The sequence below is a fragment of the Branchiostoma floridae genome, chromosome 3, assembly GCF_000003815.2.
Source record: "Branchiostoma floridae strain S238N-H82 chromosome 3, Bfl_VNyyK, whole genome shotgun sequence".
Classification (NCBI taxonomy): Eukaryota; Metazoa; Chordata; class Leptocardii; order Amphioxiformes; family Branchiostomatidae; genus Branchiostoma; species Branchiostoma floridae.
The window spans coordinates 2,582,624-2,607,612 of record NC_049981.1 but is presented as its reverse complement, the minus strand read 5'-3'; the positions used below and the strand labels follow the sequence as shown (position 1 = coordinate 2,607,612).

General features: G+C 39.9%; 2 protein-coding genes across 2 annotated transcripts in view; one reads left to right on the top strand and one right to left on the bottom strand.

Annotated features, from left to right (window-relative positions):
• The window catches only part of LOC118411061 (kinesin-like protein KIF23), a 16,622-nt gene extending 9,684 nt beyond the window's left edge, over positions 1-6,938 (top strand). Inside the window, 14 exon segments of the mRNA XM_035813064.1 lie at positions 270-366; positions 834-884; positions 1,067-1,131; positions 1,526-1,643; positions 1,856-1,944; positions 2,211-2,321; positions 2,984-3,079; positions 3,586-3,624; positions 3,956-4,049; positions 4,708-4,847; positions 5,487-5,575; positions 6,038-6,104; positions 6,530-6,573; positions 6,898-6,938. Coding sequence (XP_035668957.1) covers positions 270-366; positions 834-884; positions 1,067-1,131; positions 1,526-1,643; positions 1,856-1,944; positions 2,211-2,321; positions 2,984-3,079; positions 3,586-3,624; positions 3,956-4,049; positions 4,708-4,847; positions 5,487-5,575; positions 6,038-6,104; positions 6,530-6,573; positions 6,898-6,913 — 1,116 coding nt within the window. The 3' untranslated portion in view covers positions 6,914-6,938.
• Positions 6,939-9,659: 2,721 nt separating this feature from the next.
• The window catches only part of LOC118411552 (WD repeat-containing protein 19-like), a gene marked incomplete in the record, with an annotated part of 33,235 nt that continues 17,905 nt past the window's right edge, over positions 9,660-24,989 (bottom strand). The window contains 20 exon segments of the mRNA XM_035813905.1: positions 9,660-10,900; positions 11,502-11,578; positions 12,843-12,966; positions 13,611-13,761; positions 14,294-14,375; positions 15,001-15,125; positions 15,735-15,831; positions 16,050-16,127; positions 16,547-16,615; positions 18,151-18,260; positions 18,915-19,039; positions 19,507-19,596; positions 20,008-20,148; positions 20,361-20,443; positions 21,043-21,118; positions 21,663-21,733; positions 22,016-22,073; positions 22,400-22,509; positions 23,192-23,302; positions 24,474-24,633. Of these exon segments, the coding sequence (XP_035669798.1) occupies positions 10,786-10,900; positions 11,502-11,578; positions 12,843-12,966; positions 13,611-13,761; positions 14,294-14,375; positions 15,001-15,125; positions 15,735-15,831; positions 16,050-16,127; positions 16,547-16,615; positions 18,151-18,260; positions 18,915-19,039; positions 19,507-19,596; positions 20,008-20,148; positions 20,361-20,443; positions 21,043-21,118; positions 21,663-21,733; positions 22,016-22,073; positions 22,400-22,509; positions 23,192-23,302; positions 24,474-24,633 (2,053 nt within the window).

Here is a 24,989-nt window from a genome sequence, read left to right as displayed (position 1 = left end):
CATAACAGATGCATTTGACTTTCTTTGGATAGGACAAGCAGTGTTTTTACTTCAGTAGGAAGCAGGCTGAATAAAAATTCTAACTGGAAGCTATGTGACTCCACTGCCCACCCAACAAAAAATTAAAAGTCTAGGGTTGGCAGGTTTTTGTAGGGTAGGTCGGGAAATAGGAAACAAAACATTTTTTCCTAGGCCTTAGGTCTATAACTATGTGCCTATATGTACGTGTACATGTATGTTGTGTACTGATCAACTGAACTGTTCTGTAGCACGTCATGAGGTTTGCTGAGCTGACCCAGGAGGTGGAGATCACCAGACAGAAGGAAGTTAGGTTTGACACGGGTCTCACACCAGGCCGACGCAAAGGTAAACACTACATCAGATCTCTTAGTAAGCTTTTTCTATTGTCAGGTAATACTAATAGTGAATAAAAGCAACTTGCACTGGTACAAGTTTGGTCTAAAGTTACTTGCACAGCACACCAATTTTACATGCACAAACTTGCATATGCATGTGGTATTTTGAGCGCTGCCAGTATTTGTATTAGATGAGATGGCTTTGATCTAATTGTTGATACTGAGCCATTCACTGAGATGTTGTCCTGTACTAGGTGGCAAATTTTAAGTGTTTAGTCCTTAACTTAAGGCTTGAAACAGAATATGGTGAGTTGGCACAGCTTTGCAGTTAATGGGCATTTTATCTATTTCAGACAACTGGGTGGCCCATTCAATTCTGCCAATTTTAATTGGAACCAGAACACAGAACCCATATTGGGTACAGTAGCGACTGTGTTATAATTATATTTGTTTAGGTGCTTTTGTTTTTATTTTCAGCCAACCAAATGTACAGAGAAGCCCTGGAGAAGTTTGAGAGAGGTGAACAAGGTTAGTGTGTTGTACAGAATATCCATCATCATAAATTTAAAGGAAGAAGAGTAATGTAATGCTGATTCCAACATGCAGTCTTGCACGTGTATGCGTAAAGTTCAGTTACTCAGTAGATAACATGTATGTCGGACAGTTTCCTGCAAAATTCTCACATGATGTTCACCATTCCATCTACACAGATGCTAACTTCATGCTGCCAGGCAGACCAGGGTACAGTCTGGGACCTCCATGGCCTTGTCTGGAGGTAAGTCTTGTAAAGTCTGTAATTACATTGTTCCTTGAAGTGTTCTGTGGTTCAATGGTAATCATTTGCCATGTAAAGCTCACCCATTATTTACTTCTTAACCTTTTTTGCATATCACCTTCCGTTAACGTTGTGTGCAACATTGAATTTGCACGGGTCAGTGGACCGTTCCCATAGAACAAGGACACCGGATCGAACTAAATTTTATAGAACCACCTGTTGATACGTCTTCTTTGCTGAAGTAGAGTTGTTTGGGGAAGGAGAGTCACTACATGGCATTACTTTGTAGGCAAAACTTTGTCACCAATTATGTAGAAATCCTTTATGCAAATTGAAGGAGTTTCCTGTATTTGTGAGGCAATGAAGTAAGCAATTTTGCTCTGTCCTGTTTCAGCTGACCTCAGCTTCTGACAGCATCACCCTGCAGACCCTGATACAGTACCTGGTGGACAGGGAAGCCTGTAGGAGGACTCTCTGTGACGATCTCAGCAGAAAACGTAAGGTTTTTGGGTGTTTTTGTTTGCCAAGGTCTTGATGTGGACAGTTGTGAACTGTCTTGAGTAGCAGAGGCGAACATTGGAGCGAACTGCTATCAGCACCCTTGTCCAAACTTTGGACAAGAATTGAATTTTCCGGCGTTATAGATGTCCAAAATCCCAGACGAAATAGCAGAGAAGCGACTGTCTGATGTTGAGAACTTGAGTCATGTCGATTGTGTACACAGTAACAGTTTTCTGCTGTGTCTTACAGAATGAAGTGTTGCGCAGAACTGCCCAGCTGTATGATGAAGAGAAGAAGGAGATGGAGAGTGAGGTATTAACATGTAGCTTTTGTGGTCTAGATAATACTATCAATAGTATAGATTAACAATGAATGACATGGTCATGCTTTACACCTGCCATTGCTGAAGGAAAGGCCCAACATTACCTGTTTTCATCTGAGTATGGCTTTGTGTTTCATTGATTAAAAAAATTAGCAATGAGCTCAGAAGAAGGAAAGTTCTTACTATGCTCATGCAGACATTGTTGTTCATGTAGCAAACAGTGAGTGTGAGTCAACATTGTATTTATTTTCATTAGCTGAAAAGCAAAGAACACCAAATCTCCAGTCGGACAGCGGAATCCCGTCGTCTGCGCCAGACCATGAAGGCTATAGAACAAACTAAGGACGCCAAGTGGGAGAAGGAGTGTGTAAGTATTGTAATTGTTTACAAATTGTAAATACAGGCAAACAAATTACTGTACCTGTACCTACAATTTGTTTAGTTACGCCGCTTTACTAGTCTCATACGCTAGAGCATGTGGCTTTTTTTTCTGGTGTTCAGTAGCTGAGGTGACAATTCTTCGATGCAGTGTGATAGAGTCTGACATGCCATATTCAGACTTTGGACATACATAGTAGCATTCAACTGGCATGATGCATGTGGGTGTTTGACAGGCGTTTAGCTATAATGATTTTATCATCATAGACAAATTTCTTATTGACTTTGATTCACCACGCGTCGAACACTACAGACACAAGTATGGTACTGGTTCAGGGGGCATTGACCTTCCATGGTTTGGAGGTTTAGAGAATCTTAAGTCATTCGGAGGAATCCTGAGGGGCATGTTACTATCAGAGAGGTCTTCAGCTATGACCTAGTGGCATCCCAGGTCAATCAGAATTTCGCGCTTGTCAGAGGATCTGCTCCACAGTGTAAGCTCTTCAAGGGCGTCTAGTGCGTCCAATTTCTTATTATTTTCAGAACAGTGCGTCAGATTGACGCCTGGATGCATGCCTGGCTAAAAAAATACAAATAGTAGCTGGTAGTACCAGTAGTTATGCAGTAATAACCTGACTTGTTCCTCTCCAGGATCGCAGGATGAAGCAGCAGCGCATGGAGCTACAAAACAAGATGTGGGTCAAGGAGGAGAAGCTTCGGCAGCTCAAGGAGATCGTGTCTCACAAGGTGCTCATTTCTGTGCTCATATATATAATAGTGACTGTCCTTTAATGACTTGCATCAACAATCTGATTTAATTTGTTCAGGTCTGGAAGATGTAGATGATTGTAGAATGCAACACCGTGTATTCTGTATCACCCGAGGTACCAGCCCTACTGTGGATAGGATTGCCCAAAGGCCAGAGAGTGATCCGACCTGCAGAAGGGCTGGTACCCACCTGAGAAAACAGAATAGTCATATTTTGATACAAACTGTGACAGAAATTGAGACAGTTTTGCGTCCTTGAACAAAAAATTGTAACAGCAACAATTCCAACGTCCGAATCAGCCAACATGACAATCCTTTTATTAAGGCTTTCTCTCAAACTGTAACTATGCAGACAAAAATGCTATCTTTGTTTATGTGGAGTTATTTGTTACTATGCCTTGATTTCGTACCTCAAGAAACACACCATTGCCATTTAAGACTGGTTACTGATAAACACACTGAAACCTTCTTACATTACTCCACAGGATGGCAAAAGACGAGCAAAATCCCCACCTCCCAAGCCAGTAAGTACAGCATTTCCTGCTGGGAAGTGTTCTTTTTGGTTACCAGATTATGCATGTATTGTCATTCCTCTTTCAAAGAGTATTGTGGCTATCTGTGAACAGTTTCATCAGGTAGATGGTAAATGACTGGACTTAATTCAAAATGTCATGTTTTGCAACAGCCCACATTTCGAATGTTGAATGAAGAACTTGTAGTCTATACTGTGGTGATAATTATAGTAATAATATAGTGACGTATTATCTACTTACAAAATTTCTGTACATCAAGTTTGTTCTTCGCTGCCCTGTGTGCCACTAGGCAAGTCTAAGTTAAATGTACCCTTCCCTGCAGACGGCACCACCAGTGCGTTTGAACCATCGCCGGTCCCGATCTGCGTCTGGTGATCGCTGGTTAGACCACAAACCTGTCTGTAACCTCGACACAGGTAAGGACATCCTACATACAGAAACTCACAGATAGGAGTTCCCCTCAATCTCAACTTAAAATTTAAAGAAAATTGATAAACCATAATCTCCAGTGCAAGGTAATGGGGATGAATATGTTGCCCATGTTGTCATTAAATTGTTCATATATGTCAAATGGCAGCCAGAGTTTTAGCCTGGTATTCAGCCGTATTATATTTATAGTTCCGGAGTCTCTTCTGTCCTTTCCACAAGTATATGACTCTGTTTGTGTCGCCAAGTTGAAGCCCGGATGTTTTATTATTTGAGAATACCAAAAGGCAGACAACTGCAGACTTAGTTAGTGGTACAACCTAGCAAATATTTTGTCCTTTACATGCACACATGTACAAGTATCCTGGTGCTAATATGACCTCTTGCTACAAGCATCAGTAAACCATGTGCATGTTGCTTGAAGTCGTCACGGAAAAATTTATAATTCATAGCAAGTATACCATCATATGGACAACAAGTTGTTGTTTATTTTGACAAAATTCTAAACAACATACATGCAACTACAATTAGTAGGTTGGGAAGCTTTCGAGACGTACTCTAGATCTGTCCCTTCATCAACCCAGTAGATCTCATTTTGGAGTTTCCTTGTCACATGACGAGTTGTTGTTGTTGTTGTTGTATCTATAGAGACAGTACTGCAGCCCCATCTGAAGAAGAAGATGACTGTGTCTGTCCCAGACGTTAAAAACATCAAGAAGACAGACAAGTATATGCTGACTCATCAAGAGGAAGACTCACAGGGAGAAATTGAGACAAAACTGATCAAGGTAAGGACTTAGATGATACACCTGACCCTCCCAAGCTACATGTGTAAACACCTAAAGCAAGCCCACTGAAGCTAATCACAATCTGTACCAACAACATTACTGGATTTAGCCACCATGTGAGAAAATTTGTACAGGGCGCTAAATGATGTATATCTCCTTGGACATGACAAGATGCTAGATATCATAGGCCCTGTCCCCACTGGGGTACAGTTATCCGAATTTATTTGGATTGCCTGCTGGATTCGGATCAATTAATTTACCCCATTGGGAATGCATCTTATCCAGATTGATTTACAAATGTATACAAGTTGAAACTGTCAGCAAAACAATCGATTATGTTACACTACAAGTATGTTTTAAATGCAAACCGGATAGTGAGTGTGTGTGAGTGAGCTATGTCCATGGACTAGGTTTTTTTACTTAACTATTTATCAGCATAGTCGATGACAACAAATGTTCATGTTTTGTATGTCTTGTTCAAATTGTGTATGTCTTGACTTGTATACATCACATTGTATGTCGTGTATACAAAGTCATGTATGTTTTTAAGACGTTTTGTATGTCCAATACAATTTTGTATAGTATATCTGTTCCAACCTGTGTACAATGTCTTCACCAAGTTGTGCCTGTATTGTACAGGGGGATGTATTCAAGTCCAGGGGAGGTGGACACAGTGTGCAGTTTACTGACATAGAGGTGCTGAAACAGGAGGCACCTCCTGAGAGCAGGTTAGTACATATTTATATTTAACTAAGGATGGGATTATTATGTGTGCCTGTACCTACATGTATCTATGCACATTGGGTATGTACACGTTTACCTCAAAGCCCACTGATGAGCTAGTCTTCCACTGGTCATGACAGAGAGGACAGACGCTGAGTACAGAATCTATACTAAGTAGGCACATTGGGAGAATTTCCTTAGCTCTTTTCGACAAGCACAATGAACAGTCGACCACGGCTTAACATCCCGTCCTAAGAACTGCAACCCTTTCTGCTAGCATGCATGTTGGGTGTTTGACACAACCAGAATTGAACTAGTACTAGTTCCAGAGGCAGAAATGCTAACAACTGGACTATGCAGGCTACTTATGAAATGTATATCATGTAGAGGATATTGCTTACAAGTAATCTTTCAAGATATGTGATTGCAAGCAATCTTTAAGTTAAAGTTTTATTTTGTTCCTTCAGAAAGCGAAGTGCATCTGAGGATATTGCAGAGGAGCACACTGGTGACTGGACGGATGTGGAGGAAAGGGTACTGTGTCAAGTCTGAATTAAATGAAATTGCATTCTTCTACATTCTTTCTTTTTATTGTTTTTTAAAATCAACATACATGCAACAAGATGATTATTTGGATACATGGAGAACACGTATCTGGATTGTACTTGTGGTTATGATTTGGTTTATAGGGTACATGTAATGCAGCTGCTGCCTAGTCCAAGTTCACTATATGTCAAGTTGTCATTGCAACATCTTTTAGGGGATTCAGGAAAGTAGTCTCTGAACAAACTTCTTCTGGAGTTGAGCCCCCTCTAATTCTCCAGAAATAATTGTAAGTGTACTGAATGATATACAAGTGATCTCCGGTAAGCCTAGCATAGTGAGTGAGTAGGAACCAACCCTCTGATCTTGCAACAGTTGTTGATTGTAAAGTACATGTCTTCTTTCTTTCTTTGCAGTGTGCCATTGCTGTTGAAGGACACGATCGCAGGGCAAGTGCCAAGTAAGTACATCTTATGAGGACATACTTCCTCTGTACTATGTTTTAAAGGGCCATGGGCCATGTTGATATGAGTCTATCGATGGATAACATCCTCTATCTGGGAACCCCAAATACAAGCCCGAAAAAAGATAAAGAAAAGGTTTGGCAAAAAAATTCCTTCCACATCCTCTTTGACTTTAAAATTGACTTTGGTATTCTACAACATTGAACAAAAAAATTGATACTCTTGGTAACCATTCTTATAATGTGAGATTTCTGTAGTTGCTGGCTGTGTGAGAAATTGTTTGATCTCTCACTGTTGAAACACATTTCTTTCCTTTCTAGGCGACACAAGGTGTGAGAGGGGGCACAGTAGGTGAACACAGCTCATCTTATAGCAGTGGAACTTGGCTTTATTCCACCAGGACATGTCAATGGAACTGGACATCCTTCAATTGTTGGGGCCACCATAAGAACCAAGAAAGGTCACCAAGGACTGTTGTTCTCATCTGTATATTAAATTTTGTCCTTTTTTGGTGAAAAACATTCCTTGTTGTCCGTGTTATAGTTAGGCATCTTGACGTACATTTGTAAGATAAAATGCAAAAATAACCCGAAGACGAAAGCAGCGTAACAATATAATATTATACGGTTAGGTTGAATTTAAATTCTAGCCTCTGTCCAGGCAAACCCTGTACCAGGAAAGAGCCAAATGTGGCAATATTGCTGATACATATTGTATATTAGTAAAGTTCAGTTTCTTTCATTACCATATACAACTCAGATGTCACTATATCTTCTATATATCAGTTGGATCTTACAGCCTTCCCAGATTAGCACCACTTGTTTTTATGATTTTATATTTACATGTAAGATGATGTATTCCTTACATTGTTTATGTAATAAACTGTCTCAAGGTATAAGATGTAAGTCATCAGTTCTTAAAATGTAATCTTTTTTTCTCTATACCACGGACACCAAATCTGAGCCTTAGCGGCTTTCCGTAAGGCATTGTTAACTTGTAATTTCTTCTTTTATCACCACATCCTACTGTTATTAACTTGTACACTTGCTCAGTATGGAATAGTTGTATCCTATGTAAAGTTGTCATTGAATTGCATGCAGTCTTTTAAATGCAATTTGTCCATTTTTTCTGTAAAGACAACTTTATAACTATGTGCTAACTACAAAACCTTAAATGGTCACATTGCATGTTTGGGACCCTAGCAATGGTAATAAAAAAAAGGACATGATATGTCTCTTACATATCAAATAATCAACTAAGAGATATGTATTATTAACACGTACAGTGTCAAGCCTCTTACAAAAGCCATAGCTAGGTCAGATGAAATCTTTATTGCCCCTGTGCATTAGAAGCAAAATATTGGAGGTTCTTGTTGGTACTGTACATACATGCTTAGTATTTTTCATTTATAATCTGCCTAATTGCAAGGCTATTAGCATCATGTATATATATATGACGTATCGTGTTGTTAAAATATTATAGCAAGCTGACCTGGGTATAAAATAACATGTTGTCATGAACGTGTAGTGTGCTTCACAGATTTGTCTCGACCTGGGACTTAAATTTGGCTGTCTATTTATAAAATAAAGCACCAAAGGGAATGTCATTAGCATACATGTATGCTGTCATAGAATCTTTACTTGTATCTGTATGTCGATTTCACAGTATAACAATGATGCATGTTCATGTATGCTGGTTTTATGTATTGATTAAAGGCTTCTTTAAACAGTTCTGAGTGTTTGCACATGCACATTTAAGACTAGCATTATTCAGTCTATTCATTGTAGAATTAATGCTTGTGAATGGCTAAATACCTGCCCGAGACACAGAAGTCCTTTTGGCTTAGGTGTAGGCAGCCGTGTCTCCCCACATTTGAATGTCCCAATTTTACCCATGCAGAAATAACCCCCATCAAAAATGTTCCCTATGGAGACGTTCCCCTTTGTACATATACCAGTAGAAAAAATGTACTCCATGCCAAAATGTTCCCCATGAGTTCACCCAATGCAGAGAGGTCCCCTCGGTTTGGTTTTGTTCCACTGGCATGTTCTTAGCAGCCATGAACTGCAAATTTGTGGATTTCATGCCTATAGACCCTGATTTGTCTGCCCCAGCAATGGAGTTCCTCTCTGCTTTAGTTGTAATAGCCACTGCCGTGGACTTTGTAGGTGTGAGCTGGATTGATTGCACTTTGCCTGTGGATGCACGCATAATTGGATGGATGAACCTTTAATCAAAGATTACTTAGCCTCGAAAAAAAAACCCACCTCTCTGTTCTTTTGCAAATGAAACCACCTCTGTTCTTTTGCAAATGCAGGAACATTCAGTAGAAGCCATTTAATTGTACAAAGTTAACTTACTTAAAGGGGCATTCCACTCCAGAAGGGAGTCTTGTTTTCCAATAGATAATGTGTCAATGAATGCATAATCAGCCGAATTTTGTGAAATTCACCTTGGGATGAATTACGTGATGTGTGTTTTATAAAATAATAATGACACTCACTAAACCCATGCAGACCCTACCCATGCATTCCCTATACGCATAGACACTTTGTTTATCGTACATAATTTCGGGATAAATGAGGTACGCTAAGCACACCGAGAAGGCAAATTGCTCATAAGATAGCAAAGAATACAAGAACAAGACGAGATTTCTTAGCGAACCTTAAATTAGTTTTGTAACCTTACCTAAAAGTTTTGCATTGTATTCAGCCATAGGATTAATTCAATTAGAGGGTACTTGGGGAGTTTAGTAGAAGAGTGAATGCTTTTGAGGCATGTGGAGCAACTGGGTACTTAATCGTATAATGTGAGGTAGTAATGCAGTTATCACTTCCTAAAATTAATATCTATCGGAAAATAACACTCCCGTGTGGAGTGGAATGCCCCTTTAATAGGATAACCGCACACTTCTGTCAATTGCACAGGATCCCGTGGTGGTGCGCGCAGTCCAGCCTTTAACTTCGTTTTGTTGCACCATCCGAATAATTGCACGAAATACGCTGGCAAATCGGGTGTGCAATTAAACGGCTTCTACTGCATTATACTACATGTATGTTATATATGAAGCACTGGCAATGCATGTTGAACATTCTCAATTTATTCACACCAAACAACAAAAATAACCATTTTCTGAAGTACATTAGCAGCCACAGAGTATATCTACATACAAACTGAATGTACTATCTGAATCTCAATGTTATACAAAGTGATTTTAAATTTACAACATTAATACAAATTTCTATACTCTAATACAATATCCATCAAGTTCTTTACTTTAAATCAAAGGACAACTAAAACAATTCCACTTTTTTTACCTCTCAACCTAAAATCATGTTTACACTTTACTGTACATTGTGTGGATGTAATTCACTGCTTTCCACTAGTCCAACCACAAGACTTTGAGAAGTTACACATGTGGCCTGTTTGGATGAGAAGAAGGTGATTATATGGTGCTAATACAGGTACAGAACATAATGTGTGTCACATCTATGACAAGACTGGCACATGCAAAACACTAAAGGCAATATGATTATGGGACATTCAATATCACCTTTCAACCTCATATTTCAACTTATCAATTAATGTACAGAAATTCCAGTATTGCTGTCAATTGAAAGAAAAACCTCACCCTATTATACATATATTAGACTAATCCTGACTGTCCATCACAATCAGCATGTTGATTGTTGATTTGACAAATAAGAGATCTCTTCCATCAAATATTTGCATTTTGTCTCTATTTTGCATTTCTGTGGTTTGACAGACAGCTTACATACAGATTCTATATTTACAGTTCAAATTTGAAGTTTTCACAATTATATTGAACATATCAACATATTGAGCATAGGGGTATGTATCAAACTTAAAGTACTCATTTGTGTACAATGGGACTGGTGTTCAACAAAGAATTGAATAACACTCAATAAATGAATATTGATAATTTTGTGCTTTCAAATACGAGGGCTTTTTGACAAAGGTGTCCCCTGAACCAGCTTCCGGTTTATGGTAGGGGCTAAAATTGCTCATTATAGTTTCAGCCTCCTAAGAAAACTGGAAGTTTTTATTGAACAGCCTTCATACATTCTACACAATACCCAGAGGTGTACCACAAGTCTGTTATTATGTGTAAATGTCAATGATTGCAAAAAAGATTCTACTATGTCAATCAATACAAGCCAACTAGCTTCCGTAGCCTCCACTGGTCTTCAGTCTTCTCTCTCATCCACCTTCAGGTACGGACTTGGGTCCGCTATTTTTTTGAGTTTGTCCACAGTCAGCTTCTCAGAACACATGGGACAGGTGCTTTCTGTCTCCAGTAGGCTGAAAGGACAGAATACAAGTTTGAACCACTGGAGGTGTTCAATGCAGTGTTCTAGCCAGTGTGAATTTTTTTCCATCTCCTAGATTTTGAATTTGGAAATCTTGTTGAGGGGCAAAGGCTACGGGGGTCCGGGGGCATGCTCCAGCTGGAAAATTTTGAAATCTGGAACCTCTGAAATGATATTTCCTGAGGGGCAAATTCTGCTGGTCGACTCTGCTTGGTTCGATGGCATCTGTTTTGATATATTTACATGCCAATCTTTGTCCATCATACAGGATGGTAAGGGCAAAACTTTTGTCTGTCCCCAGCAGCAAAATTCCCTCAAAGGATGGAAGGAAAGACACTGGCTAGAACCCTGGTTCAACGTTAGCCTGATGCTTTACAGGCCTTGGATTAATTTTATTTACTTCCGTTACTTTTCAAACAGAAAATACAATACATGTACATGTATCCTACAGTAATACTAGCACTACAGTCACCTGGCTGGCCAAGCAAACAGCAATGAGCCACTTGTAAATATCTGACTGTGTCCTGGACTCTTGATTTGACGTTAGTTACTATCAGTCTAGTAATTTAAAATCAGCACATTCTTGTACTTACCTGTTGAATTCTGAGAAAAGAGCAGGGAAGTCACAGCTGGGGCATGCAGTCCAGTTGTCCTTCACCAGATGGCGCCCCTGAAGAACAACATTGCACACTGCATTATGATGTCTACCCCAGATACAGGGAGTGAAAATAGAATTTTACCAGTACTGCGATTTGTATTTGTAAGCAGTCGTACATTGCTACATTCAGAACATTTTCCCTATTTCTGCACATGTTTGCCATAATGATTCTTCATTATGTACAACGTACTTCAGCAATTATCAATGCTGAGTTTGCATAATATAGACTCCAACACGGTGTATTTCATATCACCCTTGGTACCCGCCAGACTGTGGGTAGGATCATCTGGAGGGTGATCCAATCTGCGGTGATGTGGAATACACCGTGTTGTATTTTATCTATGTCATGTCCACATGAAAAATCCCAATTCAATGCAAAATGAGCCAGAAGTTAAGAAGATTTGTTGTCCACACGCTTTCAGTGCGTTCAAATCATTAGTGGAAGCCCCTGCAATACAACTTTGAAGCCCAAGCCAAACCGTAAAATATGGACTGGTCTGGAACACCCAAATGGACCGGTACTCCGGCCCAGGTATACAGTCAAACCTGCATTAGCGGCCACCTGTGCATAGCAGCCACCTGGCCATATTAGTGGTCATTTTTTGTCGGTCCCTTGGATTTGTAATGATTAAGAAATAGGCTTAGCGGCCACCTGTCCAACGCGGCCACGGCCACACGATTTCCGGTCCCGTTGATACAGAAACACTGCCTATTGCAACCATACTGCAGCCTTATGTCACCCTGCGCCGAGTTTGAAATTGTAGTTTGCGAGGATTTGGAGTTCCTGACAGGGTCATTTTGGCGGTAGCAGAAGGTATGCATGCCTTGAGCATTAAAGTGCAAGTCTTTGTCGGTGAATTTACCGATTGAGACAATGTTACTTGATGAGAAAGATTAGTGGGAACTGAAATCATGTGTAGCTTGCTCATGGTCAATTGATCAACATTTTCTCTATAGTGGCCACCTGTCTATAGTAGCCAAATTTCTCCAGTCCCTTGAGTGGCCGCTATAGACAGTTTTAACTGTATAGGACTGTTGTGAGCCCACTAAGGAACAACTAAGACCATAATTAAGTATTAGAAAGCTCCCTACATGAAAGTGTAACAGTCCAGGGGAGAGCCTGATCTAAGAAAATGTCATGCTGGAATTCCATGTGTTGGAGTCTTGGGAGAAGGAATAAAGTCATGCAAGCTCTGCTGTCTTTGTTGTCTGGACTCATCTTATCTGCATCAATGACCTTAACATTGTTTCATAACAAGGACATCAGTGTACTTACAGTGATGATGCAGTAGGGGATGTTGTTCTTGCACTCTGGGCACACCAGCTCCATCTCAGGCAGGGCATAGTCACAGAAAGGACATGGAGCAGTAGGCTCCTCTTCCTCTGTCTTATCGGGTTTCCTGGAGAACAAAAAAAAAACGATGATCATTAACATCGGTGGGTTTCCCGGACAACAAGGAACATATTAAGCAATCATAAGTTTCCGGAATACCGGAACATAAACAATGTAAGGTTTCTGGACAACACAAAACTAGCCTGGGTACCATGATCCTAATAGATATACTATTATGTAAACACTGCTTGCCCCTTTTTTTTACCAATCTTCATTAGAATCCTAAGAACTAGTAAGATTCTTCTTGTATGATCTTTGGCTAAGATGCATGAATTTACCAATGAAAGCACTTATTTATTATATCATATCAACAAACACCAACAGTCAGGATGTTCTTTGTTGCTGAATTTCTTGCTCTGCTACATTATGTGTGTACTTGTGTGTGATTTATAAAGTCCCTGCTAGTGGACCTCCTACGTAACCTTCTCTTCAAATGAAGGGATCTGACTGGTTCTTGCTGTAATTTGAAAAATCCAAGATAAGTCAGAAGACTGAGGTTCTCTGGACCATGGTGTTCCATTTCTAGAAAATTCCTACAATTGAAAGGCATTGTCTAAAACAGTTTCAGCTGGCTTCTAATCTTTTCACAGCATGTAACTTATAAGGCACACTCACACGCACACTATACTACAAGAACACCATTTTTCTAACCTGACAATAGCCTCGATTTTCTTCTTATACTTCAGGTCAATCTGGTTCCGATATTCTGGTCTCATCAACATGGCAGCATAGCTGAAGGACGAGTTACGTAGTCCTGACCGATGGCATTCAATCACAGTAGAAGTCAGGATTGGGACAATGTCTGAAAGAAAACGTCATGGTACATGATTTAACAGTCCAAAGTCCTCTGTAGGTACAGCTGGCTCAATACTTTCATTTGCTAATCCGTGGCTAGCAAACAAATGTATTGAGCCCTACAATAGTCCTAGGAAGCCGGAAAAGGTGTATTCCTTGATCTATGTTTCAACAGAGGACACAAGGTGTCTCAAGGTCTCCAATGGCAAAAAGCCCAGGAAGTTGTTTTTGCCATGCATGCATACCAGAGTGTGTATGGATGAGATGATCACATTTCTCACCCTGGACTAGCCCTTGCCAGTATCATCTAGCCTGTGGTGCCAGCAGTGCCAAGTAGCTGGTTTCCATGATGATATAGGGACTCAGCTAAACCTTACCCTAAAAGGCTCCATATATCAATGATTGATGTTACTGACTTTTTTTTTAACTTTGGCTTTCATGCACAAACTCTCCAAGGAGGGGCCAGTAACAGCCAGCAGAGTTTGCATAACACAGACAAGATCAGAACCTGACACAGTGATTGAGCCAAAGATACTTACGAGAAGGGAACTTGCTGATGTTGTTCGCCACTCTTATCAGCAGTCGGGCTCCTTTCTTATGATCTCCTTTCTTCACATGGATCTGAGGAGAAGAATTGCATTTAACGAAAAGGCAAAAACTTACTGTAAATGCATTTAAGTTCGCGGGGATTTAATTTCGCAGTAGCGGGAAAAAGGACTTTTCGCGGTGGATTTAATTTCGCGGTAACACCACAGACTGCAGTCTAATATCATAATAGAAAAATATTCGCGGTGGATTTAATTTCGCGGTGAAGTGGTCACCGCGAAAACCGCGAACATTAAATCCACCGCGAACATTTCTGCATTTACAGTATTATAAACAGGAAACTATGGTCAGACATGCGAAACAACAGTAAATTGTGTACAATGAAATTTGAACATGTACATGTATGTAGATGTAGTATTTGGGAGACTCCACTTTTCTTTGGGTGTTTTTGGACGAGCCCATTCTTGCATGGGGGTCAAATTGGGGAAAAGTTCCATGTTGAAGTGGGCAATGTTGGAATAGTCCTTGTTTGAGTACATGGGGATTGCATTATGGTCCATTTCTGCAAAGGGCTGGTTTGGAACTTACATTTTTGCATAATGGAGGAGAGGGAGTGAAATATGTTCCCAAATGTTGCCTGAAAGTTTCTAATTTTACATAACTTTTACAAAGTTTGTTGTAAGTTTGTTGCATGACTGACCTTGACTAGGATGTAGCTGTGCAGGATCAGCAGGTTAGTTGCCATCTCGGAGGGGATCCGGATCTGGTGACTGCGTAACTCCGTGTACATGCTGAACAGCACATCATGGGCATTACGGTAGTTCCCTGTACAATACAACAAACCACAGTTAATGTCAGTCATCTTACAGTGGTCTATTAGAGGTAAGCAGCCTAGTACTTGCAGTGGCACAGAAGTGGTTCGGGAGGGAACTGCAGTGATAGCGATAGTAGGAAATCTCAAAGTGCTCCAGTATTGGAATGGATAACACAGTTTAAACTATTCACAGATGAATGATCCTGAAGACAACCTCTCACCTCACTAGGATATTAGACAATGATACCAGTAGATGACTTATAAAGTTCAAATTCAAATTAGACTGCAGGTGGCCATACTAATGATATCAAAGGATGATAAGGCACACTCCTACTCATGACAAGTTCAAGTGTAACAGTGGGGTTCAAGCGTCACCAACAGATCAGTCTAACCAGTCTGGAACTTTTGGTCTTAGACCAGCGGTTTGCAACATTGGTTTACTGAGCTGGCAGGCCCGGGTTCCAATCCTGGAAGACTTACTGTTTCTACTCACCTCTAGTGTTTCGAAGTACGAAGTACGAAGCAAGGATAAAGACCCAACGGTGAGTATGCATGTTGACTACCTAGTACCTATAAAAATGCTGTGCATTTGGAATTGCACACTGTCAGAAACTCCATACCAGCATTTTGTTCCTCCCTTGCAATAATGATGGCAGTCCTGGCTGCCTCCCGAAACTGCTTCAGCGCCATGTAGAGTCGGAACAGGTACTTGGCATCCTACAGGCAGGCAATGGGAGAAATGGGGACTCATGGAGCTGACATGAAATCGCGTTTTAATCAAGCCATCAGAATTTTGCATACAGCTCTTATTAAATGGTTATGTTGCATGAGAAACTATGGTATAAGGTGAATATGTAATTATACTTGATTGTTGTGTAATAAAGCTATTATTACTATTATGGCATAATAATCATGTAATATGTACAGTTATTTACCTTAGGCATGCCATCTGTTTCTCCCATCAGGTAGTCAATAAGTTGATGAGTTAGGGTGTCATCATTTGCAGCTCCAACCTGGGAAAAGATGATGATACGTCATGCAGTAATTGACGTCTAATTGTACTTAATAGGCTTACAAACACACACATACACTTGGATGCGTAAACCTATACTGACAAATTGAATATGAAACGTTATAAAAGTAGGCTACTGATTTTCTTTCTTGTACTCATGGTCAACTTCTTTTCTTGAGGTTACAATACATAAATCCATCAATAATCCAACATCAAGACATGTAGATGGAATGTCCATTGACAGCAGTGCAACTTGAAACTCTCTTCTTTGATTCTCTTTCAAACACAAAGAAACTTACATTACAAAACCTAGCGACCACCCCTCCACACCAAGACTACCCTCACCCACCACTGTGTCAGAGTCTTCAATTTAAAAAAGTTGACACAAGACTGGAAGAAGAAAAAGAAGAAGAAACTCACCGTTTCTATGGCCATCTCTATAGCCTGGCTGTCATCTCCTGATGGACACTTCAGGAAGTGTTTCAGGGCCTGTCCAGAGGACAAAATATCATTTAGTTCAACTCAATCTGCAGATTCAACTTTCAACTGAGATTTTCTGAAACTTTAGCATCAATATCCAGATCTTTTAAATCCCATCTCCAATTGCTGGTGAAAATATCCCTTGCAAGAGCGGTTTGTAATGCTTGATTGGTGCTGCATTGATGCTGGACTGATATAATTTCATGTTATCACTAATGCTACCTCAGTCTGCACTACCATATATTCATTCAAGGCTTTTCAGTGTTGACAATTCATAAAAACTCTGAAATTACCTTCTTGGCTGTTGGCACCAACTACAGCTGCATCAAAATCTTAGGGATGTATTACACATTATTTTTGCCAGGGGTACTTTTTTAATGTAAAGCATGTATATAGTGTGTACATTTGCCTAGTTACCTCCATGAAATGTCATGGAATGGAGGTTATATTTTCTGTTATGTGTCTCTGTCTGTGTAGATGATTACTCAAGAACTGCTGGATGGATTGGTTTCATACTTGTGTTGGTGGGGTGTGATGAAAGCTCGAATCGATGAGATTTTGGGAGCCATATCTGTCGTTATAATCGATGTAATAATATCAGAAATCACCCCTATATTTGAGATATATTGGTACAGGCATCGTGCTTTATGTGTTTGTTAATGGGCTTAGCTCCAAGCAGATGGTGAGGTGACAGCTGTTTGGGGAACCCCGAGTTTTTTTAATATGATAATTAGTTTTATTTATGTCTGCTTAGGATATCATGGAGATGTGAAGCGTAAGTATAATTGTAAGAAGTTGAGGTACATTTAACGATAATGCTTAACAGGTATGGATGTCTCACATACTGTACTGCTGATTTGAGTGACATGGTGATTAAAATGCCATTAGGTCCTCTCATCTGGGTTGGGTGTCAGAAGTTTTATGGGCGATACAGATGTTCTGATTTTGTTACGATAAGGGACAGTTGTTAGTTGTCTCTTTCGCAGCCAATGGTACTTGTTTTTTAGCAGACGGGGTTGGCGCCAAGTATTCATCTTACAGTTGGTGTAGGGCTGTCAGAGGAAAGTGTGCATCTCGTTTTTGTACCGTGTGAACAGCTGATGTTATGACATATTGGTGGAAAATCAAATCACCATCTGACTAAAGTTGGCCACATCCCTTCTTCTTTCTGAGTTTCCCAACTTCCTCCCACCACACAGCTCTGAGGCACATAGTCGAACCTCAATAATGCTGACAACCTTAGACATTTTAAATACCAAACATCAAGCTTAAGGAACACCACGCTACCATATGCCGTCGACCTCTTAAACGCACATTACACAATTAAGTGTCACATTTTGATAATTACTAATCAGATGGACATCCTCTGTGTCATTAAATAGATACGCCACTACTTTCCCAACACATTTATATTATATAACCATTACTCTCACATACAACCGACTATAAACATACATACCATCCACAAAAAAGCAATAAATATTTCATGGAGGTATGAGGTCCCCGAACTCTAGTTATATGTAACAATATATGTCACTGCTTACCCTGCCATATTGCCCACACAGGTAGAAGAACTTCCCTGCCAAGAAGTGGTTTCTCTCATTCTCAAAGTAGAGGGCGATGCTCTGATAATCATCGTTGGTGGCATCAGGGCCTGGAGACAGAGTCAACATGTTGGAAAAACTCAATTTACTAGTTAAATAATGCACCTACCTTGAAAACATCTTGAACTGGATAAATTCAAATCTGTTTTTTTTTTCTCAGTTAATTTTGCTCAACTCAAGGACTTCTGTACAATGTCTTTGCTTGAATTTGTAATAATGCTATTGTTTGCCACATGGCATTGTTCTCCGTTCTGAGGATACATGAAGTAGAAAGTAGTTGAGGCATTTTCTCACTGAAATCTGGATTCTCCATGAGAAATGAGTTTTCATCATATTATGCACTCTTCCTAAGTCTGTACAATGTAAGTAACATGTGTCATTTCAATTACATTATGATTGTACTAATAATGCTAGTTCACCTTTATCTGTTGGGTAACCTATATCTGTTGCCTTTTAAAAACAGGGTATTTCTGGATATCAAGTTGATGGACGTTAGTTTCAAATTGCAATATTTTAAGGATATTGCAATTTAAAACTATCACCCTTTGACTTGATGTGCCTAAATAGCGTTTTTAAAAAGCAATGGATATAGGTTATCCGACGGCGAAAGGAGATATATCGATATATGCTGCTAGTAAAATGTGCAACATTCAATTTCCTTCCGAATCAATGATATTGAATACAGAATTTTGAGAATACTCCACCTATGATATCAGCATACACCTCCATCTGCCCATGCTGCTGTGCTATCTGGAAGGCTTCATCATTGCATTTGGACATCACCAGGAACTGGATGGCTGATCCAAAGTCATTCAGCCTCTGGAAGAACCTGACAATGCAAACGGCACAAGTTTTCATCAATGGCCAGTAAATGACCTGCTGAGTGTCCTGTCCATGTTCCTATGACCAATCCTCTTCCTGTCATCATTTTCCCTCAATTCCACCAGGTGATCTTCTTCATGCCCCCCTCTTGTCATGTCTCATTTCTCACCTCCCTTTCTTATCATGACTTTCCCACCTTTCCTCTTCTTGTCACCACTCCCTGCTTCCCTTCTTCTTGTCATCTCCTCCCACATCTCCCTTTGTCATTGTCTCCCCTCCCCTTGTCATCATGTTAACCCTCTCATCCCCTTACTGTCACTGTGTCTCCTCCCCTCCCATTCTCTCCTCCCCCCCTTGTTACCATGTATGTCTCCTCCCCCTTTTGTCTCCTCCTTCCCTTGTTACGATGTCTCCAATTTAGGGCTTGTCTAGACTGTCTAAATTTGGAGTGTCAAACAAAAGCAAGTTTCATACCTGGCCACCATCTTGGCCCCCTCCACAGAGTTGGTTTCCCTGATGATCTTCACAGCCTCCTCAGGGTTCTGGAGATGATCTAGCTGGATCCTGTGAAAGACAGGACATCAGTTGGGGAACTGTACAATGTACATTCAAACGGGTTGGTGGTGATGTCAGTTAAGGAGCGAATCAAGGAATGGGTTCTAGGGCGCTCTGTCGAACAGGCGTTCCAACACCAAGGGACAGAAGGCATTTCGGGTATTCGAATAACTTAATTTGCTCAATGTGTAATTCAGACCAACCAGTGCCCTCATTCAAAATTTGGATGATTTCAGACATAACACTAAGAGATGTCAAGGTTCCCAGACAGAATAGCAGAGAAGCGACTGTATATAGTGTATGATAAAAGTCGGAGTGAAAGGCAACTTCATATAGTGTATGATAAACTAAATATAAGCTAACTACTATCTGGATGGTACCCAGGCTACTTATGACATCTCCCTAAAACAAAGACTGTACCTGATGACGTTATCGTAGTCCTTAGCACTTTCATAAGCCAGTGCGGCCTCCTTGTAGCGGCCCTCAGCTTCCTTGGCCTTGGCATACTGCGCATGGATTTTGGGGGAGCTGACTTTAGGCAGAAGTTCTCCAACTTTAGCCCTGAAGGAAAAGAAAGATTATTGTCTCCCACTGGCAAAACTTAGAACATAATTGACCAGATTCTTATTGATAAAAAGATGTACTCAACCATGGCTCAGATGTCTTGCAATACACAATGTAGTCATCTAGAAAAAAACAGGTTATACATGTTGAACATCTTGTATTCAACAGGTTTAAAGAAAAATCGTTTAATGTGTGAAATAATTACATACCAGTTCTTGCTGCGGATGTAGACAGATGCAGCCTTATCAAAGTACCCACCCTTCTCATACAGGACTGCTGATTCGGAATATTGCTGTGTAACAAAAGAAAATGGTATTAAAGATACCATTTAAAAATAACATAATGTGAAGCAAACCTACTATTCAAAGCATTACTAAGTTGTATAATGTAAGTCAAAACCAATTTAATGTCATGAATTTCAAGAATAGGAATCATTCCTAATCTTAATTGTAACATTATACAATCATGTAACATAGAGGTACCAGATAGTGTGCTGTTCTATTCATCAGCTACTTTGGGTCATGCCTACATGTTGAGGTAAATCAAGTATATCATTCCAAAGCCAGAGCATTTAATTCAATTCAAAGAAGTATTGACTCAGTCATGACTCTTCTTCAACTTGCCATCAAACAATACTTATATTCACAAAAAGAACACAAAACAAAAATACCACCTGTGTCTGGTCTCTCTCTTTATCAATAGTTTACATCTGATCAATGATTGAAGTACAATGTACATTGTACATGTACATGAACATGTATTTAAGCTAAATGTCACATGAATTAGTTTTGTGGTCTCCTGTACGTTTTCATCTAGGTGGTACTGTGACCTAATGTTGCTGTTGAACAACATAATGGGCAAGTTGTTATAATAACACATTAGCTACTCTACCTTCATATTTTCCAAAATGGCAGCACAGTCCTTCTTCAGAGTTCTACTGGGCATCTTCATGGCCAGACTGACCCCTCTGTGGACAAGTCAACAGGTCAAAAGAATTGGACAAACACACGACATTGTGAACATTCATCAAAACTTAAGAGAAAAGCCATTGCCAGTAATCATAAAGAAAAGTCCAGGACTACAATAAAAAAATATTAGTATGCACATGTACTTCATGCCAGAGAATTTGAGTTGTTTGCCATGTTTCTGAATAAGGCTGAGAACTTATTGGATGCCTCTCATCTCATACAATGTATGTAAAGTGCACATTTTGTCTATATTTCTTACAGGTGTTACTTTAATCAACGCTCAACATTTCCAAAACTTTTCTATAAACAAGGAAAGTGAGGTAAAAATTTTTAAAAATCATCAAATTTAATGACATTCATATCAGCCAACCCATCATCCTTGAGAAAGACAAATACAGTCGAAACCGGTAGAATACCGTCGTCTCTGAGCTGTCATTTTCCCAAGCTACGAATGATGTCAGCCAACCGATCTATGTTTACTAACTGAAATATGCTTAATGCAAAATGCATGACGCTTTCCATGTATGCGTTTAAAATACTCACTTTCTGATATCTCCCATTCTGATGGACATTCTAGCAATACCAGCAGCACAGGCCTCATCATGGTCACGGTACTGTAAGAAGTTCAACATGAAAGTTAACTTCAACATGTTCATCATTTAGCACACACCAAAACTAGCCTGCAATTTTATCTGCGTTCTTAGAAGTCCTTGTGGATTACACATTGTACATGAGAACAAAAAATCATTACAGACCAACTTGAAGTTTCTTGAACACAATTGCCCAAGTTCAACATCCTCAGATTCAAGTTTAACAATACAATTACAGTCAAGTAAAGTCACCTGGACACTCGGTCTCACTGGACAAAGTAAAGTGTGCACTGTCATTGTACTCACCTCTGGTATCCGGGTGATTCCTTTTTCATAATGGGCCAATGCATTGCTGTAGTCACCACTGAAAGATATTGTGTGTGATTGAGTGAGAAGGATATTAATTCAGATACATGTAGAGATTGTGGTGTTACAAGTTTAAAACATAATCATCTAATTTCATATTTATCAAAATCATTCCATACAAATGTTGACATTGTATTATCAAAGAAAAAACATACAAAGTACATGTACATGTACTTATATCTTAACCTAAAATGTTGAATGACTAGTAGATGAACATTGGACAAAGTTAAGCTTGGACTACGTTGATCCGAGGCATTGCAATATTATATAATTGTGTTTTGCAAAATTTCATGAAAAGCCAGTCTGAAGAAAATGCCTGCTTACGTGAACTCCATCTGCTGTGCATATTCCTTGGAGATGTAGGGGATCTGGTCAGGAGCCAGCCGTTTGGCCAGCTGCAGGGCCTGGTCCCAATGGAGCAGATCTCGCCTCATCTGGTCATGAACAAGAAGCAGGAAAGCAACATTAAAAACTATAAATTATATAATGTTAAACTGAATATCATCATATTGCAATGTGCACAATTAATATTGAATAATTATTCAGAATGCACATTCTGATAAGCTGGCAATACTATTTGAGAAAGACTATATATAGATTAGTTTTTCAAGTTACAAGGCCGTAGATGTATGCCTGACAATTAAGACCATACAAAACAGCTTGCCCTGGTGTGGCAGATACATGTAAGATAAGCTTACAGTGATACACAAAGAGACTAGTACCAGGTATAATCAAAGACATTCAAATGACCCATTACACTGTCAGTAGTCATGATCACTATATGACATGACCGCTGTTTTCCATCTCCTTGATTTTGAATGAAAACCCTGTCAAGCGCAGAAGGTGCAATGATCCTTGTTTCTTTTTTAAAATCCAGACCCCCAGCTGAAACACTATTTCCTGCACTTTGAGGGGCAAATTTTGCTTGTTGAGTCTAGACTTAGCTTGGTTCAAGCTAAATTTCTGGAGATCTTTGCAAAATTTCATTTCTTAAATGGATTTTTGTCTTTCACGGAGGACGGAATGGGCAAAATTTCTGTCCGTCCCTAGCCGCAAAACGGAAGGACGCACGCTGGCTAGAACCCTGGTATGAAGACACATGCAGCCTTTACGTACATCCAGTGCAGCAACAGGACTGCTGGAGGCCAGGTACAGCTCCTGGGCAGTGTTGAAGTCCTCCAGGAACATGGCCACATGGCCAGCCAGCAGGTTCTCATCCTCTGTGTTCTGAGATCAGGGGAAAGGTCACAATTAGAGGCATGCGTGGTGGGTGGATTTTCATGTCATTCAGCATGGCTTGTGAAAGAAGTGTAAGAAACTTAGCATGAAAGTTCATCTGTGTTGGTAAAATACATTATAGAAATAGCTAAACTTTCTTTCCAACACTGAATTAATATAGGGACTTACCCTAAATTTTCGTCCAACTCCGTCGACCTTGTTCACAGAATGACCCTATCTTTTTACCCTTTCGTTGGTCAAAATCTTAGACTCAGAACAGGATTTCTTCGCGCGAGGAGTGAAGGAGGCAGTGTACATTAGAGCCCACCGGCCCACACTCAACAGAGACGGGGGGTGGCACAGACTTTCTGATACTTATGACCCCCTCCTGCAAAAGTGGCGTGTTCCTGACGTCACTGCTGGAGATAGGGTCATTCTGTGAACAAGGTCGACGGAGTTGGCTGAAAATTTAGGGTAAGTCCCTATATTAATTCAGTGTTGGAAAGAAAGTTTAGCTATTTCTATAAGTGTAAGAAACCTTTTTCTTGGGAAATGTTGGCATTTTGGAGCAGGTTATGGCTTGAAGATGTGACCTCTAAGGTGAGCTCACACATGCATAATATATTCAAATAAGGTCCATAATTGTATGGAATACTTGGCCTCTACCAGGCTCCACAGGTCACTGGAAAAATAGTAGACATCGACAAATAACATGCCAGAGGAGTTAGCTAGCCGTGGACTATGGTTTGCAACGTAGCTAACTCCTCTGGCGTGTTATATCTGGCTATACAAATAATTTTGTCCAATTTTTACTATTTCTACAGTGACTTATGGAGTCTGGTAGAGGCTAAGAATTCCATATGGACCTCATACGGACTTGCAAATATATGCATATGTGAACCAGCTTTTAGGCAGGTTTAACTGCATACACAGTACTCTACAATTATAATAGTAAATTTAGCAATGAAGTCATAACAGATATGATTGATCAAATTAAAATTTCACTCTAAGACTTTGTGTTGAGGATATGGCCATGGGATAAGAAAACACTTTCTTTCTTATAAAAAAGGGCAAAGATAAAAAGATGAACGATGTAATATGATAACTGTTTATCCAAGTTTAGGATTGATGAAGATGGACTTGAAGCTAAGTGAAGCAATACTGTGTGTGTACAGCTGACCTTGATTCTCTCCAGCGACCAGACCAGCCCAGCATCCCCCAGCTCCCTGAACACCCGGATGGAGTACTCCAACTCCAGCTTCTCCAGTGATGCCTGGCCCAGCTTCTTCCAACTTTCAGGCTCATTCAGGAACATACAAAGGCCCCAGGCTTCCTTGTATCTACAATAGTTGGAAAAATATGTCGATGAAGGTTAGACATCCACGTAATAAGATAGCAAAATGCAGTTATTCAAAAGACCCTCCAGTTTAATTTGGGAGTTCCTGTTTTAGTTGGGAGTGACGTCCTATATCTTAGCAACCGTACACCCATATGTGCTGATATCATAAGCTGTAAGTAGAAATGATGTAATACATAGCAGCCAATAACAACCCCCTGGGGATTAGTCTGGGGATTGGCATAACTGTACATAAAGTTTGAGGGTTATGCATAATTATGCATAAGTTTCCAATGGTTATGCATAATTATGTATAAGGTTCAAATGGAATAATACAAAATTAAGGGTAACACTGACCCG